The 22,077-nt window shown below is 40.9% G+C and overlaps 1 protein-coding gene across 1 annotated transcript in view; it reads right to left on the bottom strand.

Annotated features, from left to right (window-relative positions):
* Window positions 1-22,077, bottom strand: part of SPATA5 (spermatogenesis associated 5) — a 161,764-nt gene that overhangs the window by 115,713 nt on the left and 23,974 nt on the right. The window contains 3 exon segments of the mRNA XM_030946841.1: window positions 9,027-9,106; window positions 9,482-9,535; window positions 20,629-20,838. Coding sequence (XP_030802701.1) covers window positions 9,027-9,106; window positions 9,482-9,535; window positions 20,629-20,838 — 344 coding nt within the window.

Below are 22,077 nucleotides of genomic sequence, written 5' to 3'. Positions count from 1 at the left end.
ACCCTCCAGTCCCACGGAGGCACTGCCAAAACCAACCTCCAGCCAAGGGGCTGCCTTGGCCCCCCTCCCCTGCCTCCAGCTGACCTCCACATGTTGATGTCATCCTCACAACTGCCTGGAAATGGTCCTCCAAAGGCACGTCCTGGTACAAACTCATTTCCTGTCAACACCCTGCCTGCAAATCCAGGCAGCCAGAACTAAGCCCCTCAATAATCCACGCAGGGCCATGTGTGTGCATGGCTCTGTGCACCAGGAGCTGTGCCCCAACCAGAAATACCTCTGAAATAAAAAATGTGTGAGCAAAGAGGAGCCTGCCTGAGAGTTGCTGGTGCTGCCCTAATGAAATACATTAGGCTATGTGTTGTTTTAATTTTTTGCCAACTGCACTTTATTTACAATCCTCAATGAAGTTTTTAAAAGTAGAGAAGGTCATCACAGCAGTTAGAGACAGAAATCCTCCTCTATGTGGTATTCCAGCTAATCCTGCAAGTGTCCCACCAGTCTCAGACACAGCATGTGCACTCCTGCACAGGCACTCAGCTTGACCACCAGAGAAGACTCCTGAAGCCTGTCAGGTAAGATTATCCGCACTGAATATGAAAGACAAACCTGTTCTTGGTATTTTACTTTGGCTAAAGGCATTCCCAATACACATTTTGGCAGAATAAACCATGTATTCTACAGTTTACAAAGACTCACAATTAATCTGAATTAACTCTGCCTTTGACTGATGGACCTGATGGACCAGGAGCACCAGCTTCAAAATCAATACAGCAGGAGAGGGCTCTCCACAGCTTTTATTTCCATCTCCTCTGGCTATATCCAATGACCATTCAAGCCAGCTGGATTCATGTATCAGTGGGCACTGAAATTTCCCCCTGGACACCTTAAACTACTCTCATACTTCTTCCAGGGGATATAAAAGCAACCACAGCCTGATCCTATCACTGCACCATGGAGTACATACAGTTCACTAGCTTATATAGACCTTCAAGCCAAGAAGATTTTGTTTCCAGACATAACCAGATGTATGAAATCACATTTAAATGTTACCCTTCCTGCTATAGGCATTTTTTTGACAGCAACTTCTTGTTTTGTACATTTTTACTTATTTAATTTCCTTTCCTCCCCCCCCACCCTTTTTCTAACAGATTTTTTAATATTTGAAAACTAAAAGCAGTCTGAGAATGCAGTCACTGCGGTTTCACCCCAAGATGAAATTTGGTAAGCATCACCACTGTGAACTAAAGCAAACATACATTTGCATCATCTGACCATCTAGAGCACTTCTGAAAAAATATTCATTTCACTGGCTTCCCAACACCAGCTGTCATTTTCACCGAAAAATGTATTTAAGTCTCTCCACCACCACTTAAATCTCACAAAGGAGAACCAGTGACTCTCCATCCCGCCATTGACTTCAATGGCACTGAAGCTTGTCAAAACACCTTGGCTTCAGAATCAGGACCTTAATTTAATTACCCTGCTAAACTGTAGATGTGGAAATGCAGGAAATCTTGACACAGTAACATTTTGAGAGCTGTTAACATCACAGCAACTGTGAGGGTACAAAAGCAGGAGGAAGTCTGGGAGGACCCCACTCCTGCACAGCTGACCCTACCTGAGGCAGAGCTGTGAGGTCAGAGACTGGCGTCAGGAGAAGTATTCAGGATAAATTACTGCAGATGGATTAATCCCCACATAGCTGAAATCTATAATGCAGGTTTTGTGAAAAGAGAGTCCAGCCCACCTTCTCTTCCAAAGCATCCCATCAGGCAAGATTTACACATGGATAAAACCTGGCTTTATTATTTTTCTCCCTCAAACAAAAGAATCGCAATCACAATCAAAATTTATAGGTTTTCAAAATACTTGTGGATGTGGTATCATCTCAAATAACCCTTTCACTGAAACCTCTGGAAATAATTTCCTATCAAAACAAATGTAAAACTCATTGACATGACAAAACGCTCGGGATCAAGAAAATGTGAACAGGTTGAAATAGACCCTGCTGGCAGGACTCTCCACCTCTCTGTGAACCTCTGTGAACAGAGGTAAAAGGTTCCTGAAATACAGAAACGGTTCCTGAAATACAGAAGCGCCCTGCCAGCAGACTCCCACTCGCACAGGCTGAAGGATTTTTATTGAGTCTGACATTTGTGTGGGGGCTGCTCAGGGGGAAGCTGTCAGCAAGGAGCACCTGCCAAGGCCAGCTTTTCCATCCGGCTGCCGCCGTCCTAATTAACTGTCACACACTTCTGCTGCTCTCCCTCACCAACTCGGCTGAAACACGCCTCTGGCAGGTTAAGGTTTTCCTCAGTACTTGAAAAATAAAAAATTCTCTGCTCCAATAGCATTACCAGAAAGACAATAACTGCAGGATGGTCCCTGATATCAAATTTTGTGCAACAATTCCATCACTGGGGCATTTTGTCCATGAGAATGGACACTGGCATGCCAGTCAGGAAAAGCAGGCTTGTCCAATATTAAAACACTGGGCCAAACTTATTTCTGTGAATGGTACAACTTCAACAATCATTATTAAGACCACTACAGATACTACAGGCTTGGATGTTGTTAAAAAGCTTAAGAACAAAATGCAGCATGAAAATCTTAAATATTGTCACTCAAGGCTTCACTCTTCATTGAAAAAAAAAAAAAACAAACTCTAAAACACACAAGTACACAAGCCCCTTCAGTCCTCAGACAAGAAAAACTCCCTATGGGAGGGAATTTTCCTGCCTGTGCGATCAGGAAAACCCTGCAAGAAGATGATCCTAAACCTTTCCCTCCATCAGCACCTTACAATTAGATGCTGTTGGATCCTGAATGCACCAACTGTATCAACTACTACCCACCATATTGTTTCATATCTTCTCTGTCTTCTCAAGTACAAAATTCAACTACCACAGATACCCAGAGGAAACCTAAGCAAAGTCTGGGAAATTCAGTCTGGATAGAATATTTATCTTCACTGTCACCACCATGCCAAAATGATGTTATGCCAACTGTCAATTCAGCAATTAAATGCAGTTCATGTAATTTGGTTTGCAGGGGATTAGAAGAGCACAGAAAAATAAAAGAATTCCAAGTACTCCTTGAGTGGTCTCCAGCTTGCAAGTAAGCTTTCCTAAAAAGATGATGAGCTTTGTGAAAACAGGAAACAGTGCTCAGCTGTCAGCAGGTGACTTTGAAACAAATGGCCTGCAGGCAGCTGCAGACACATCCTAATTATCCTTCACGGTTGTGTAAGCAGCCTCTTCCACTCACCTAGATTTCTCATTATTGCAGCTTCCAAAAGTTAATGAAGTAGGCCCAGAAAAATAAAACACAGCGAAAGGAGAGAAAAGGAGGAAAGGAGCCAGCTTGAGACAGGTTTGGAATCAACAGGCTTTCTTCCAGAGGGCTTTCCCCAAGCACATCTCCAAATGCTTGAGTGCCTAGGTGGTGATCCATCACCCATTTCCATCTGCTTGCAGCTAATTCCAGATGCACATCCATGGAAGACTGGCATTAGCCCACACCTGCAGCTCGCCTTAGCACTGCCTGGCTGACAGGAAGGATGCTAACACCATGAGTTCTCCCATTCTGCTAACACTGATGTTGCCTTAAAAAAAACCAATGAAACAAAATGAAAAAACAACCCCAAACCAAGCACACACCTGATGCACAGTAAATTTCCCACTTCCTTTCATTCTGTTTTTCTCAGCATTTCTCCTCTGTGCATTCCTGGAAGTTAATCAAGTTTAAATCTGTAATCAATCACGTCTACCAGGCAAGCAAGCACAGTTTAGGCTGTAAGTATTTGAGAACTAGAAGTAACTAACTAGAATGGATTTAATTTCATTACAACAATATTTATGTATAATAGGTTCACTGTTCATAAATTTTAGTTACAATAATGTTCCTTCTGCCTATCATTAAAATGATGACTTCAAGAAAACGGTTTATGGATCCAGTCCTGCTTTCACTGATGTTAATGAAAGTCTCTATTGACTTCAAATACCCAAATTATAATGTAGGCTGGGAAGCTACAAATTATCGGGGTTTGTAAACAAAAAGGAAGAAACACAGATTCAAAATCACATTATGATAAACAATTCCTGATAGCCAAAAGCACTAACAAGATTACTTTAAAAGTAAAGGGACTGCAGACATTTGCTGTATACACACATGAACTATGAGTAATTTGTTAGAACCACTCTTCCAAAACCAATTACAAGCTTTACTGTAAAATAAAATTGTTTCAAAACTTTCTTCTTTCATCAGTCCTTGCTAGGCCTAAAATAAAAAGCTGGCACTAGGCATGCAGCTTTTTTCCCCAGACAATATTTGTTTGGATACCAAATTCCAAAACTTTAAAGAATTCATACAGCAGTCACGAAAGTTTTGAATGCCTCAATTCTCCATCATGTGCAAACATGGCTCAGATGTTGCAGGGAATCAGCTGATGTCCCCCGGTTCTGGGACATCAGTGCCAACAGAGGCCAGAAACACAAAGTTCTTTGAGCTGGACAAGAATTGGGTCCCTCATAACAACCACGGCAGGGGGAAACTCCATATCTTCCAGGTATAATTTGTTCATGTTCTTCTGTCTTTGCATGAGAAACATCAGGGGGACAATACTTCCTCCAGCTTCAGTACTGCTAATTCACCCTGTGCAAGGTAGATTTCTGCCAAGAACTTCTCCCTTTTGCTGCATCCCCACAGAATTCAGCCCGTGGGTTTCATTACTGGATGCAACACACTGAGCTCCTTCAATGACATACGCTGCCCATTGCATCAGGGAATCTGCACAGGCACTAAAATACACTGACAAGTTCAAGGGTAGAGGATAAATAAATATGAGCTAAAACATCCCAGAAAGATATCTTGGTTTAAAAAGAGAAGCTTAATCACTATCCCTGTTTAAGGCAGAGGTGGTACATTACAGAAGAGAAGCTGCTGTTCCTCACAGGTTCTTCTAAAAGCCCAAGAGCCTCAGAACTTGAGAATTTTAATAGCTAAAGTGAAAACAGTGTGTCTTTCAGTGGTTGTGAGTATTTTAAATTTTAGCTTAAGAATCTATCTATCTATCCTTCCCCCACCATACAGGATAACATATTTTCCCTAAATCATGCTGTGGTTTCAGGGGATTGGTACCAAAGTCCCTTCACTTTGTCACTCCTATCCTCTAAAAAGGTTAGCAATATTCATCTACCAACTTTTGGTCTCCACATGTCAAATGCAAGGAACTGATTTTGTCCCTTGTCTGCCTTTTTTTCCTTCCCCTTGGAAAATAGCATTTATCAGTGCCTTTCACAGCAGTCTGCAGCATTTCCCATCCTACATTATAGAGACTTGCAGTTAAAGGGGGAATGCTTTGCTTCTGGAAAACAAGAAAAGGATGTCTCTTGCTGAAAAATCCTAAAAATCCTACTTATATAAACAATGTCCCATTTCCAAAGCACGGAGATTTCTGAAGTTCAGCAAACAGACTGTCTGCACTGCATTTACACAGACCCAAGTTCATTCATCACTTTCAAGTCTAATTACCAAGCCATTTCCCTCTTGGCAACCCCTAATGGCCAGAAGAATTAGGTTTTACATGGTCAGGATACTGAGGGTAACAAATACCCATAACTCTCAGCAGCTGTGTAATTTGTAAAGTCTCCCAAGCTTTGTGTAGGCACAGGATTACTTCAAGGCAAACTTTCCTGTATCTGGACCAGTCCTGCTTCAGTGCAATCTGTCCTACAAAAAGTCATAACAGCATCTTTCAAAAGTATGGGAAAAGCAGAGAAAAAGTCATAATCTGCTTGTGCAAGCAGAGGCTAATTAGAACCACAAAGCAGAGGAAAAGGCTCCGTGCATCTCATGGTTTACCTCTCCTGGTGCATGACTGAAGAAGTTTTTTCTTTCTCTATCATTTCTCCTCTTCAAACCTCAATGTGACACCTCTAACTTTCTACCATCTTTTCTGCTGCAGGTTTATAATTTTTTCTTTAGAAACAGTCATGGTGAATGCCTCCCTTTTTCTCTACAGTCAGGCCACTGAGCCACTAGTTTTTCATTTTCAGTTCTCTCTAAACTTACTCAAACATCTCAACATAAATCAGAAAGAGATGGGAAAATCCTCCATGAGCATTAGAAGCTGAGAGTAACAGAACAAAATGCAGAAGTGAACACAGGTCAAAGTATCTTTACATCTTCACTACCACACTGGAAACTCAAGACCATTCAGAATCACCCTCTCAACTTCTTGCATCAAGGATAATCAGATTTTTATCTCAAGCAATTGCTCCTTACATTGAACTATTTTTCTTCAGAGTTGCAGGATAATATTTTCATAAACTGTCTTTAAAACTGGTATGTATCCAGCCCACATTCTTAATTCCTTGATCAATATGTATTAGTGTGTACTCCACTACATGCAAACTAGGGAGGGTGTGGGCAGACAATGAAAAAATCCAGGAGCTTTGTTCATATCAATAAACCATATGGAACTTCTAAGCAGGCTGGATAAGAAATAATCTTTCCCAAACAAAACATTTTGACAATGAACAATGAAAAACAATTACTATAATTTTTGCTGACTTCAAATTATTGTTAGCTCTAACTAATAAACACACACAAATAGACATTGTAAAACAAAACTGCTACACGAGACAGTTACATTAGGTAGCATGTTAGATGTATTACAATTATGGAATGAATTATGGCTTGGGAATGTGTCATAAATAAAACACTGTGGCATAACTGAGTGCAGCCACAGTGTTTGCACAATGGCTTGTGCAGTGACAGAATCCACTACCTGATGCAAAGGAGTTATCATGAATGTCCCAAACAAGAAAATTCCTTAGCTTTCTTTGTCTACCTGTACACTCATTTAATTACAAAATCTATCAGTTCATATGCCCCTGCTGCTGAGAAGGGATTGCTTAGTGATCTCTACAGAAGGCTGGGAGCAAAACAACCACAAGTTTTAGTCAAATCTAAATAATGGGTTAATGAATACTTGGCAGGGTGCTTTGAAGAACAAAAGCATTAAGTGATTTACTCAAGGTTATTTCACCTCTACATTTCTGATCAGAATTATACATAAAATTACTCCCACAGCTTAACAGTTGCAGATTCTCTGGATTTCTGGACATACCCTGGTAGGATTAGGAGAGGTTGCCTACCCAGGAGATATGGAATGTAGCACATTCTGCACAAAGCCCACAGCATCCTATCAAGGATTTAAACTCTCACAAAGCTGTATCACAGAGTGCTCTTCACTGCCAAGGCAAAGAAAACTAATTCAGCCAACAGAGGGAATGGGGAGACAATATAAACAGGTGTTTCCTTGAAAACTTCAGCACAGTCAGTAATAGTACAGGAAATGGATCTCCAGAGGCCACAAATCGTTAGCATCTCTAGTGCATTTGCAAATTCCTACTGTGCAAAGTCAGCCTGTTAAAAAGGGCCATTTCTAATAAGTGCCTTGTCTGGTTTCCTACACCATTTAATTTCAGATGAATTTTATGAGAACTCTGCTACATATTTTACCTCCCATCTGGTTCACATTTGACAATGAAATATTTGTGCATCCCGCCCTGTTCTTTTTAAAGCTCCAAAACCAGATGTCTCCAGCACAACACCACTGCAGCAGGTCACACCACATTCTTCAGCAAGCTGTGCCAGGCCCACTACCCCCCACAGACAGTCCCAGGTAAGGTAAATCAGGTTGTTTACTCCCTAAAAAAGCAAACAAACAAACAAACTCACCACCTCCAGGGCACTGTGTGAAAAAACTGTTTAAAATGTATTATGGCCTAACCTTCCAAGAGGTTTGGAGGTTTGATCTTGATGAAGTGCTGGTTCTGGAAGCTAAACACATTAACAATTGCAGCAGGGGATGATATTTTTTCCCCTCCACTGGCTTGATTCAAGCAAACAATTTTGCAATTTCTCTGTCGCTTCAGTGCATAGCACTTCTAGGAAGCTCACAAATTTCACAGCTGCACACGTTGCACATGAAAAGGACTCTGAGGAAAACACCTTCAATCAGATTTTGCCTTTTCAACAGTAAGAATGTTCATTTCTCAGCAGCTTCACAGGGCAGCTCTATGCTACATGATGCCACCTCCTGTGACACAAATAATTTATTTTGTCAAAAATAACATCAAAATGACACCTGTTATCCTTTCCTGTTATCCTTCTTGCAATACAAAAGAACCTGTAGGGATGTTAAGGGAGCTTTTCTCTCAGAAAAACATTGAAGTTTTGTTGTGCCTTCAAACAGGACAAATACTTTCTAATGAACCTATTTGGCAGCTTTTCATGCATAATAAAACAGGATAAAAGTATTTATTGCAACAGCAATAGCAGTTACATTTATAATGAGGTATCCCCCAAGAAAGTCCACTTACAGAGCCTGTCAAATCTTAAATGCTGTAGGGGCAACTAAAAACTGCAATAATTCTAATTCAGACATGAGCTAAACATCTCTTGGAACCATCACAAAGCAGGATATTAAAAAAATACTATTAGCTGTTTGCACAATAATCCCTTCTTCATGTCACACATTAAAGGACACAAATGTTCCCAAATCTTTTAATGAAGTTTTACCCAGTCTGGCAAAACATTTAAACATAGGTGTAAATTTAGTTTTATGAGCATTCTCCTTGGAAATTTGTGTTATGTAGCTTATGATCCTACTGTTTGCTTGATGAAGACACCAAATTAGGCCAGGGCAACAACCCTGGGAAAAGAAAGGAGTTAAGTTACTGGAAATAAAAGGTAAAACCACAGAAAAGAGCCAAAGAGCATGAGAACCAGTAGATTCATTCCTGCTAATGAGATGAGAAAGGAGGAACTCCATCAGCTTACCTGTTTATGCCAAGTTAAATAGGCTTGAGTAAAAGTCACACATTACCCTTCTGTATAAAGAATAAAGATATTTAATAAAATAATTTTAGAAAGGTAAATAAATCTGTGACTGTACAGTGTAAGAATCATTTATCAGGAAATAATGTCTTGTTTTTTGTAGCAGGATTACTTACTTTCCCCTTTCAACTGCCAAGGCATCTATTTCATCAAAGAAGAGAATTGAAGGAGACACTGCTCTGGCTTTCCTGAAGATCTACAAAAAAACAACAATGATATACCCAGTTTTAAGGGAAGGAAGCATTTGCAGTACACTATCACCCCCTGCACACCTCAAGAGTGACAGAGTTTCACATAACAGACATCAGTCTGTCTTGTCTTGGGTTGCTTCTATCTTAAAACAGATTTTTTTAAAAAGAGTAGTAAAAGCTGCCACAGGATCCCAAATTCAACATGTATCAATGCAAGAGAAAGCTAAATATGCCTGCTGCTTCATTTTCTTCTTTCCTTTTTTAAGCTTACACCAGAAGGAGTTTTTCAGAAAGTTTAATGGTAACCTCATTAGCAGAGAAGAATTTGGAAGCCAAGGAAGCTTTGCATCTAATGTTATCCACAGCCTGCCCTTTCTCACCTCTCTCACTGCTCGTTCAGACTCACCAACGTATTTGTTCATCAACTCAGGCCCCTGAAAAAATAGAAAATTCAAAAACATGATACATTTGTATACAAAATGACTGAGACAGTCTGCCAGTGCTACACTGGTCACACTCTGTTACAAAAAAATCTGAGATTTTGTCATTTTTAAGTCTTATGGGTGCATTTTTACATAGCTTGGTAGAGATAGAGGGTTTCTCCATTTATTTTAGTACCTATGCATGTTGGTTAGTCCTCTCATCCTGATACTTTGCCAGTACCTTAATGAGAAATGGAATTAACCACAAAAACAAGTGCTGTGAGGGTCTTAAAAGTGCTCAACAACAGCACACCAAGGGGCTGCAAAGGAACCAGAAGGACAAATCACAGCAAAGCATTTACTTGCACTCTCAACCTGCATCCTGCCCAACCAAGCACCACAGCAGTGACTTAAACCAATGTTTAACAGCACTTCTTTGAACCTGACACTCTGCAGGTGAAGCAAGGAGCTCCACAGCAGCACATCTATCCCTAGCAAGGGAGCTGTTCAGTGTCTGAGCTCATGCACATTCCTGCTGCTCTGCTGAGGCTGCCAAGCAGGATTATGAGTGCCAGCTGCTGTGGTGCCTGTTTATCCTCACAGCCCTGTCCACCAGGAACAGACTGGAGACCACAGGGTCAGCATTCCAGTCTTGAACAAGTACTTACAATTCTAAAAAGTAAAACAATGGCAGATTATCAGAGTATTTTCTGTTCTGCTGTATCCTGTAGGATAGGCTGCTTAAATAATGCTTCCTAATGGGCCTCAGCTTCTCCTGGGATTGGTAATGACTCAATGACTTCAGCCTGGTTTGCATCAGCATTGACCTGCAGCCACAAACAAGGATCATTATCTGCTGCCCTGAACGAAAAGAGCCAGTGGCTCCAATCTATTTTCCAGGCAACAACAGGTGTCCTTGTAATTCCCCCAGAAGAAACAACATCCTTCACAGTCAGAAAGCTGAACCACCTCCTCCCAGCTGTGGGTACCTTCCAGGTAACACTCAGCCCAGAGCACAGGGCAGCTTTAACAGCAGGTATGTCACAATTAGGAATGTGTGGCAGACACACATTTATGCACTGGCAATGACAGAGCCTCTGTTACAAGCCCTCTTTGAATGGGACCATCTGGACTTTGTTCCCAGGTTGGTGGAACACAGATTCATCACTCTAAAAATGCAGCATACTGGTTTTGCAGGCTCCCCTCTCCATGCTCATTTTCATTCCTACAGTAACAGTTAATGCACTGACTTTACCTTGACACTGGAAAACACCTGTGCTCATGTAGGGGTAAAAAAATAGTATCTGAAAAGCAAAGCACAAGTTATCTGATATCAGCAAAGCATCCAGGCATAGACACCATTTTTATTTCTTTCCTTTCAAAGAGTTGTCCTTTATCCAAAGGACCAGATGAGTGCAGCAGCCAGACCTAGAGCACCACACAGGCCAAAGCCACACTGTAAGAGTTGATAGGGCCAGCACTGTGTGCCTTGCCTGTAGGAAAGGTAAATTATACAATTGGCATTGTTTTCTTTCTTAAAGCAACTGCTGTAGCAGCTAAAGTGGCACCTGGAGGCCTCCAGTGACTGCAAACTTGGAGTCTGGTGGGTACCTGTGTGGAAACAGAATTATTCACACACAAAACCAAGGAACACAGGAAAGACAGAAGGGAAAAACAAGGTGAGAGAGAGAAGCACAAAGAACAAGGTGAGAGAGAGAAGGACAAAGCCTTTTGCTGCTACTGACATCACCCACGAGGAGCGTGGAGCAGTCAGTGAGGGTCAGACTGCAGCTCAGAGACAGCCCAGCTGCTCGGGGCCCTCGCCCTTCATCCCATTCAGGGCAGATGAGAAATCCGATAGCACAGCCCTGACAAATCCTTAAGGAATGAGGGCAGAGTCCTCTCTTTCCATCCAGCTCTCTGTCACAATGAGAAAGCACTGCAGACTCTACCCACAATTATAGATTTCTCTCACAAACTTTTCCTTGGAGCCTGTGGAGCTTCCCTTTCATGCCCTTATTCCCATAAGTAATCTTCATTCACATCAGTATTCCCATGGAAACCAACATCACACACATCCGTGCCAACGGTGTGCTCCTCTCCTGTGACCCAACATCAAACAGCCTGACATTTTCTTTTGTCTCAGCAAAAAAACTACCCTATTTGAGCTTTAAGGTACAATATAATTTCAGATGCTTGTAGTTTTATTTTTAATTAAGCATTATAATATGATGAAGGCAACATCAAAGCAATAAATACCATTTTAAATGTTTCAAAGAGAATTATTTTGAATGTAACTTTTTTGCTGTAAGCTTCGACATGAAGTTTTTCTCCATTTTTCTCTTCATTAAGCAGCAACTCCAGGTGAAAGATCACTACATGCTAATGAGCTGTGCCTCTTTATGGAGAATTTTCATGAAAATTAGTTTGAAAGTCTCCTAGTTTACCCTTCATGAGGGATACCAGAACTCCATTTGAGTGTCACATTTTTTACTGCGAGCAGCTCACAATCCTTATTGTCCACAGTAAGAAAAGAAAAGGCTCCAAAGTAAGACAAAGCACACACAGAAGAGGAGGAATTGCTGTACAATTCAATCATGCAAACACTGAAAACCACAACATAAAACCTAGAAATGTTCAAAGCAGCTGGGGATAGCAAATGAACTGGGTGAGCTCTGCTCCCACCTGAGCTGAGCCTTTGCCTTACCCTGTCTGCACCTGTGCTGTCCTTTAGCTCAGATTGATGGCAGCTCTTATTTGAAAAACAAATCTGCAGGACAGGCAGTCTGCAGGCCACCACAAAGTCACCTGCTGGCAGCTGATACAGCTTCTCATTTTCACAAAGCTCACCTTTAGCAGACTTTGGAGGCCACTAAAGAAATACCAGGAGGGGTTTTTTATTTTATTTTTCAGTGCTTTTCTAAATGCTTTAAAAATCAAATGACAAGAGCTTGACTTAGCTGACATTTGTTGAAAGATCATTTCTGGCCAAGGGGTGAGCATATGGATTCTTTTTAAAAGCTTTTTATAGCTGTTGATAGACTGACCAAGAGGTGCTAGTAAAAAATGGGCCAGTTTAATGCTGCACAGCTCTGTTCTCATCTGCAACAAGTCATCTTCCATACAAGCAGACATGAAGAAATAAAACCTGTTTCTTGTGGACATTTGCACAGGGACTCCAAAACCAGCAAAAGATTTGGAGCAGAAAATTGGCAGAAGTAGCTGTAGCTTAGCCATGCATATAAGCATTTGTGAGCTGGAGTCCAGACTGACAGTAAAAAATCTGCCAATTCAGGCCCACTGGATACTGCTGAGGTTTCTTTATTCAGCCTCAAGGTAGAGAGAGTTTCCAGGCACGCTCTGCCTAAAGATTATTCCATCCTCACTTACAAGATATATCCCTGTGCATCATGAAACCTTCTACTTGCTTATGGTCTGGATTGGATGAATTTTAATTTATTTTTTATTTTAATAAAAAAACAAAATTTCTTGCAATTAAAATATTATCAGAATTAACTCTCAAAGATTAACTGCACAGAAGATAAAACCCTTGTATACATGCAGCAACATGAGATAAGCTTGTGCACACATGGTTTTGACAGAAGTTCTCAAAGCATTTTTAAACTGCAAGAGGGACATCTGCTATCCCTGAAGTTAAAGAGTATCAGTCATTTTTCTAAGCAGGTCTTAAGACCACTTGCAGATTTTTTCCACCACTTGGGTAGGAAAGTTAGTCAGTGATTTCTCTTACATGTTTTCTTTTTCACTCTTCTGACAATCAGGCAAGTAATGCACTTAGGCTTTCTGAGTCACATGGGCACAGCTCCAGTTGTCTCCAGCACACAGCTCAGTCTAGACTCTTCAGAAATACCCTGATAACCTCACATACAGGTTCTGGGCTCTTAGACACATTAAACTGTGCTAGCCACAGAGTACAATTCCTATGTCCTAAAGATCCAACTAGAAAGTTTATATCACATCCAATAGATTACTGCTCTTAATTATTACTACAAGATAAGGCACAATTCCTTCTTTGGCATATTCAAAGCAGAAATGATCAGACATTAAAGTATCAGTCATAATTAATATCTAATTTCAAATGATGTCTCTAGAAACTGAGCTCTGTATTGTGAATCTCAGAAAAGAACAAAAAAAAAAGGACAGAGGTGCCAAAATTCTTTTTCAACCATTCACACTGTGTTCCTAGGGCAGTGTTCAGTGCCCACAGTCACACACTAGCATCTGAATTAGACATTCACATTAACTGATTTGGGCAGACAGATGTTCACCTCTCAGGTGCCACGTGCTAATTTCCCTTAAGACTGCAGGAGAAGCTTAGACATCCAGCTCAGAGGAGCAAAGTTTGATCCCACCCCAGCAATATATCCCTCATAGAATTAAAACCAGTATATTTTTTAATTCTTTCCAGTTTGGACACTGAAGGTGAGATAGAGTCATGGAACCACAGAATGGCCTGGGTTGGAAGAGTCCTTAAAGATCATTTAGTTCCAACCTCCCTGCCATAGGCAGAGACACCTTCCACCAGACCACATTGCTCAGAGCCTCATCCAGGGATGGGCAATCCACATCCATTACCCAGGGATGGGTAAGCCACAATTTCTTTGGGCAACCTGTGTCACTGCTTCACCACCCTCACAGTAAAGAATTTTTCCTAATCTTCTAATCTAAATCTGCTCTAAAATCATTGTCCCTTAACCTGCTCTTAGAATCATGCTCTTGGAAAAAGTCTCTCTCCATCTTTCTTGTAGGCTCTGTTTAGGTTCTGGAAGGCCACAATTAGGTCACTCCTAAGTCTTCTCCAGATTGAACAATCTCAATTCTCTCAGCCTTAGGCTCTACTCTAACAACACTGAAGAGACCCAGAAATTAGTTATTGAGTCCTTTGGCACTGTAATCTCCATGGCAAAATGCTATTCCATCCGTCCCACAGTCCAACGAAAGCAGCACATGACTCAGGGTGGCTGCAGGGAAGCAAGTTAACAAGACAAACACTGAAACTTCCTTTATTTTAACAGTAAGGCTCTTTCTAAGGCAGAGGCTGTACATGTGTGATCTGGTGACAGGTTACACTGTATAGAAAAATATTTGCTCAGAAAACGCATTCTATTTGCTTGTTAAGAATAAAGTCTGCTTCTCCTCTTTCAGGGCTGCTTCAAGATTTCATCTGCATCACTCCCAGCTTCTCAGCACATGGAAACCCCAGGCTGAGCACCATGCACCATTTCAATCACTTCCTTTCCCTCTGCCCTGCATTCCAGAGGACATTAAAAACTTGTTGACACCTGTCTGGGGTTTGAAAAACTTCGATTTCAGCAGGTGCTTGTGGGTTCCAAAGTATGTAAGGGAGCAAACTGGCAAAACCCTGTTATCCCCAATCCCTACAGTGAAGTTGCTATAAGCACCATGGTAAGACTGCAAAGGTAACTATAATATCCAGTTTTCTTTATTGCCTTGCCTCAGAGTCCACTTGTTTGCCATTTGTCTTGACCAGCAAACTCCAGTGACAATCTTCTGAGGCTTCTTTACATAAAACAGAAGCCAGGATTTGCACTGCAGAATGAGCTGACTGGAAACATTGAATTACACACACTGCATGCACCAGTGCCTTTGGAGTGCCTGTGACACCATCAGTGCAGGATCCACTCAGGATCAAAAATCACACAGCAAAACCACACAAAATGAGCCACCCCTGCTGCAAAACCTATTTGCTGAGACTTCACACCTCCAGCAACACTCCATTCCTCCACTGGTAACTTGAAGAGAGAGAAAGAAACAAAGTCCTAATAAGAAATACATTTGCAAGGTAACTGAGAAGGGACAAAAAGAGGGGGATTACATTTAACCATTTTCTGCCTCCATCTTCACTTTTGGTAAGCTTATGGTAAGAATGGATGAATGATTTTTAGTAGAGTACAATATGCAGAAAGCTTCAGGATTAAAAGAGCTCATCAAAGTATCTCAACTTGTTATCCCTTGTAAAAAATGTTCAATTTTTCAAACAGAGGTATTTTTACCATCTGCTAATTAACTAACAAGTTGTCGTAAATGTGTTACTGTGGATCCTTTTAGAAATTTTATCAAATGTTTGCCAAAATTTCTCATAAAGCCACAATGCCTCTGCATTTTTCATCTTAAATGCCTTGCTTTTAAACTACTTACAGTCACCAAGCTTTCTTATTTCAGACTTCTGCTCACTGAAATCCCCATCAAAAGGCTAAGCTATCTCCCCAAAACTCAGTGACAATTCTTCACAAAGCAAAGCAGTCGACCTTTCCAAGCCTCATTAATCTGTGGGAGCTGCCACAGCCAAGAGCTGAAGGGAAAAGCAGAGGAAACTTGAATTGGAAAATATTTTGACATAATTGACCCAGATGACAAACTAAGCTTAAGCACATGTCAAGCACGGGGAGTGGTACAAAAGCATCAGCTGGGTGATACAGGAAGCTCAACCAAGCCAAGGTGAAGTCAGAGCCCTGGGAACTCTGTATATTTTTGTAATTACTGCTCATTTTAAAAAAGAAAAGATTCCTTCAGCCCAAGCTCTTAAGTAACAGCAAATAAAAGGTCAGGAATATTTTCTCTTTTTTTTTTAAATCACACTGTAGCTGGATCTCCTAACGAATGTTTCAAATTAAAGTTTAAGAACAGTATAGTTCACATCATCTGTACCAGTGGTTTTGCTCAGTGCTGACAACCTTAAACACTCCTTACTGTCACAGGTGGGTTTGGTTTTCTTTGTGTTGTGTGGTGGGGATTTTTAAAGTATTGCTTCATCCTGTTTACAAAAATTACTGTGCCTCGCTTAGCTGAACTGCAAGGCATTTAACTTTTAAAAATTTAAGCTGGTTTTTGTCACTACCCCTAAGTGAGGCTTGGCCTTACCTTTGATTTTAAACAGACACATTTTAAAAAACACTAAGCAGCAAGAGGAAAAATGATGTTTCTGAAACCTGTACAAGCATATAGAAGTTACATAATTTTTCTTGCTATATATCTTATAAACTCAGGTAATCTGCTTGTTGGACAGAAAACAGAACTCCAAGTCCCCATGGATCAGATAATCTCATAGAGTTTATCTGGATGGGTATCCTGATGGTACCTCCCAGCCTGACATCTTAAGAGCAGACTCCAGTGTTCATTCTGAAATAGGTTAAAACCAAAAACAGCTCAATGGTTTTTTTATTTGGTAGTAAAGTTAATGACCTAAATAGCACAATAATAGGAGGGGAAAAAAAATCCACACAGACTGTCTGCAAATTGCTTCCCAGAAAAGCCACAGAAAATATGTAAGGAAAAGTAATACTCATTTGATTCTTAGCACAACACAATGACACAGAATTTCCTAAAAATAAAATAAAATAAAAAATTTAAAACCCAAGAGGGCAGTTGTAACACGTCTAAATAAACTAAGATGCAAGACAAATGCAGAGATAATTATCTATGCCGTACAGCAAGCCAGGCGAGTTTCTTCCAAAAATATAATATCACCACAAAAATCCTAGTGCTCTCACAAAAATATAGCTCAAAAAAACCAGCCAGCCAAAACTGACCCTAAGTGCAGGAACTGTCAAAACAGTCCACAGAAATACCTACGACATAAATAGTCAAACGAGGGAATACAGTGACAAAGGGTTTCATTTCCTTCATGTTCAGTTTCAGAAAGCTAGATGACATCTAAAGCAAAAATGTCAGAGAGACAGGTTGTAAATAACAGCAAGGTGTCATCAGCCTGGCAGAAGCTGAAAGTTATGTCCCCATCATATTTGTATGGATAGGTCCAATACCTGAATATAAGGGGTTTTTCTTACTAGCACAAAAAATGCATAAAACACATTTCAGAAGAAAATTCCAAACTTTGGTACAAGCACAAGAGGATTGTGAAAGACAAAAGGGCAGAGAAGGCTGACTGAAACAAGCAGTCAGTCAGATCAAAAGCTGTTGATAAGTCAAGACTGATGTTCAATCCTGCAGAATGAAAAAATTATCCTAATCCATTCCTTCACGCAGTCTTACACTTGCTTGTATCCATGAGTGCAAAACACTGAAAAATCTCCAAGCAGCTGAGAACAATTCAGTTGCCTTTTCTGTAACAGAGGTTTGGAGGGGGGAATAATCCAGATGACCACTAAAACCCTGAAAAGCCTCAATGCTACAAGAGACTTAGAAAAAGAGGTTGGCGGGAAGGAGCAGGAAGAGCCATCCCCTGGAAAGTAGCTGACAACCTCCCCCCCAGTAAATTTAGCAGATACATTGTATTAGAGACAAAGAAAGTCAAGAGAAGGAACAAAAATAAACTATTCCCCCTAGGAATTATATGCAAGATTGCTTTGTAAAACAAACCAACCAACAAGCTGCTTTGCTCTGGAAAAGCAAAAGGTCACCAATCTTGGTGCAAATACAGCTATAAAAAGTTTTTGGCCAAGTATCAAAGAGCATGTTTACAAAAGGGCAACATTCATTGTAACACTAACCATTCAAACTTCACAATAGATTTCAGGAGAGAACAGGATGCAACGTCAAACATCTGTTATCACGTTATTTTCTTCAGCTCCTCTGCCCAGAAATGACACGGAGACTCAGCCCATCTCCCAAACCTCACGAGAGGCCAGTCAGACGTGGGCCAGAGGCTGCTTTGTGACAGCTCCCCATGCCCAAGACAGATGGAAAGGTCACATTTGAACAGTTTGCTCATAAGGCAGCTGAAACGTCTCACTGAACAGAGTCAGCTGTCCAAACTGCACAGACACATCTGGCAAACAAAGCCTGCCTGGAGGCGATACCTGCTGCACTGAAGCAGGACAGCCAGCTCAGACAAGGACAGCACATCCAGCACTGATGGGAGGGAGCTGGGACTTACTGTGCTCGTGGCTCTTAAATGCACTGTGCAGACACAATAGGTCCAGCCTTCCAAAAATCACCGAACCGAGCAAGCACTGCATGGAACAGAATCGATCTCCTCTCAGGCTTCACAGCCAAAGGGAGAGGCAGCATCCAGAGCTGCGCCTCCTGCCTGCAGCCCCTGCTCCAGAAGGGCCCAAGAACCTCTGCCCTCTGCACTACCCCAAAAGAGTATCCTACAAGCTGTACAGCAGACACTTTTCATCAGAATTACTTACTCCAGAGAGACTGGAAGGAAAATGCAAGTCTGAAAAGTAAATCATCAAGAATCGCACTTTCGTTTCAAAATGCCTGATGTCGGTTCCAGGGATGGATATCCAAGACATAATGTAGAAAAGGGGAAAATTAATAGGGCTATAAGCAAGAAACGAAAAATCCCCTCTCAAAAATCCCCCAACAAAACAAACCAAAACCCCACATACTCATCTTTGGATTTATTGCAGGAACACTTGCGGTGGAAATTAATTCATGCCTGTTGTGCTTGAGAAAGTGCTACAGACAATGTTTAACACATTTAGTACATGATGGATGTTGCCTTTTTCTGTCCAGGAAACAAATGTGAAGTTAGAGAAAGTGGGCTATGTTCCCTTCCTGGAGTCAACATGTCCAAGGTTGGACATGCTCCAGAGATGTGCTTCTTGAAACATCTGTACATTGAATATTTGACCAGTTCTAGGCCAGGGGATTTAAACCAACTGGGAATCACAGGCAATTTCCTAGAGCCAGACACTTCTGCAGCTTGTCAATGATGGGGAATGTTGCACGTGCAGAGCTGCACCATGGAAAAACGCTGCATGACTGTACACTGCAGCTTTGGATACCTCCTGGTCAGCATGAGCCACCCTTCACTCTCAGACAATTAACTGCATCAGTAAAACTGTCTGATGGTGCCACGATTGAGGGATACAAGACAGCAACAACATCCATTTTCAACTGGTTTTTTTTTCCAGACTGCTACCTTCTTTCCTCACCCTCTCAGGCACCAGTACTTAGGGTGAGACAAAGAGGAATGTTTTCTTTTAAGCAGAGGCGGAGGAAAAGGTTACCTTGTTTACCAGTAACTCTGGAGTACAAAGAACTACTTTGTCTTTATGGAAGAGGCAGTAAAGGTAGTGTTTCTTAAGGGCTGAGGTTTCCAAGGCTGCCCTTGTTGATGTGACTGTGACCCAGAGGGCTGCCTGTAATCCCAGGGAGCCCAGGCAGTGAAGGGCTGCTGGTTTCAGGGTCAACACAACTGCCTCTGCTCCCAGAGAGGATCCACAGCGTGCCTGAAAGGATGGGAGGAGGAGGAAGCTGTGTGCAAACTAACACAGGAGGCTTTGTGAGTCGAGAGATGGTCAACAGAGAAGGGGACGTGATCTTACTGCTAAGGAGGAGATACTTTCAAAATACTTAAACAAATGTTTTTTCTTGCACTTCATTAACATTCTGACACAGCTGCAAGACTAGCCCATGTGGAATCACTCTGCTATCTTTTTTTTTCTTTCCTATGCAGTGAAGCTCAGTATTATTATTAAATAACTTCCATTCATTTGTTTTCCATACAACCCACAGTGATCAATTACACTGATTCATAGGCAACGAAATCCAAAAATGTTCTATACTAAGTGTTTCTCAACGCTGAGAGAATATCCCATTTATACAAGAGTATTCAAGATATAACTGATTTTTCAAGCTTTCTGAAAACTGATGAAGTAGAACTATTTCCCCAGAAAAAAGGCAAATGGGACAAGAAAAATCTGTAATGAAACACGAACAGCAAGATAAAGAAAGTGACCTTCCTGAGGAATGAAAAGGAATGTAAGAGATTAGATGATATTTCCATGCATGCAAGTAATTATTACAGTAACAGCAGCTATCCACTATCCAGAGCCACTTTTCATTTACATTGCTTTAATTGCAGTATAAATATTGTTGCCACTTTTAGAAAGACTTTAAACAATGCCAATATTTAAGACCTCACTCCACAGCTTACCTGTCCATCCCAGATCTGTGCTGTGACAAAATAAATAACAATTCTTTTAACAGCATACAAGAAAACACAAACTTACTTGATATTTACAAGCTGTTTGCAGGAGTATATATAGGGAACAGAAACACTAAGAGCCACTGGATTTTAACTGGAAATTGGTAAAACCATCAGTTGTTATGTAAGAGTTAAGAAAACGTGAGTGTGAATGGCCTACCTTCACTGCCAAAAAGTTGAGGCCACTTTCATGAGCCAAAGCTTTTGCTATCATGGTTTTTGAGCACCCAGGAGGTCCATAAAGCAGGACACCCTTAGGAGGCTGGATCCCCATTCGGATGAAGGACTCTGGATGTTTGAGAGGCCATTCCACTGCCTGCTTCAACTTCAGCTTGACATCTTCTAGTCCTCCTATGTCTGACCAAGATACCTGCAGAACAGAGCATTTTTGCTGAATTCAGACCATGGAGCAAAACTATTAAAGTAAACAAATCAAAAATGCTCTGTAGAATGTGTACTGGTTCTTTAATTAAGTTGTTTTCAATGAATCACTTCTTCAAAAAGTCTTTATTAAACAAGAAGCACAAGACAGGCTTGTCAGGAATACATAAAGGCATGTGTTATGCCCTACCAAAAAAGCAGACAGATCTAAAACCTACCACACCTCTTCCTACGTGGCTGTCAACAAGCCTGAGACTTTTCTCCACATCTTCCTAGCCTGCTCTTCCTCTGGTCACCATCCACTCCCATTCACTTCAAATATTAAACATGTCAAGGCACACCTAAATCAAATTATCTGCTGCCTTAAAACACTCTTCCAGAAATTTGCTCAACATAAATTATCCTTCAGCTCTGGAAAGCGAGTTACATGTGAAAAGCAAGCAGAGTGCTGCTGAGAGGTAAGGTATTGCCTTTCCCCCCAAGCTGAAATCTGGTGTCACCCTTGGTTTGTCCCTGTTTTCCCCTGATGCCAGGACAAGGAGTGGAAACTAAAAGTAGACAGTCCCTGAGAAAGTTAATTCAGTCTGCTATTGAAGTTGATGAAAAAAAAGCATTTGGATGTGGTACAAGCACTTTTATTTAAGACCAAGCAAGCTTCAAATCAATTAAAATTTCTCTTAGATTGTTAGATTTCAACATAAAAGAAAATTACAAAGAGAGCAGAGAGCAAACAGCAAACATAACAAAAGTTTGTGTTTATGAGTCAGATATGAAATAGTGTGGCTATTCATGGTCAAATAGCGTGACTTTAATGTCATTTAAAAAGACGTATTACCTACCCCTACAGCTCTTGATTCTATGTAGGAGCTTTGTAAACTGCACAGAACTAAATCTGACACTTAGACAACTTTTTCTGAGGGCAGACCACAACATAAGCTTGTTCTCCTTTTTTCAGTATCAATCCTTACTCATACCTGGCAAAGTATAGACAGTCATCGTGTCTTTCTATCTAGACAAAGATTTTGACAAACATGAACAAGAGCATCTTGAAATTAATTAGGCCATCATGAATTCCCTGTAAGTTTCAGCAATAGAAGGCAAGATCTATTAGCAGTACTTGACATGCACATAAAAAGGCAGGGAGAAAACACTTAAATGTTACTTTTACTCTCTTAAATATTCAGTCATTTACCCTCTGCAAATATTCAGTCTACTGAATATCAGTCAG

Source organism: Camarhynchus parvulus, chromosome 4 (genome assembly GCF_901933205.1).
Source record: "Camarhynchus parvulus chromosome 4, STF_HiC, whole genome shotgun sequence".
Classification (NCBI taxonomy): domain Eukaryota; kingdom Metazoa; phylum Chordata; class Aves; order Passeriformes; family Thraupidae; genus Camarhynchus; species Camarhynchus parvulus.
The sequence above is the reverse complement of the archived record's forward strand: the minus strand, read 5'-3'. Positions and strand labels throughout refer to the sequence as shown.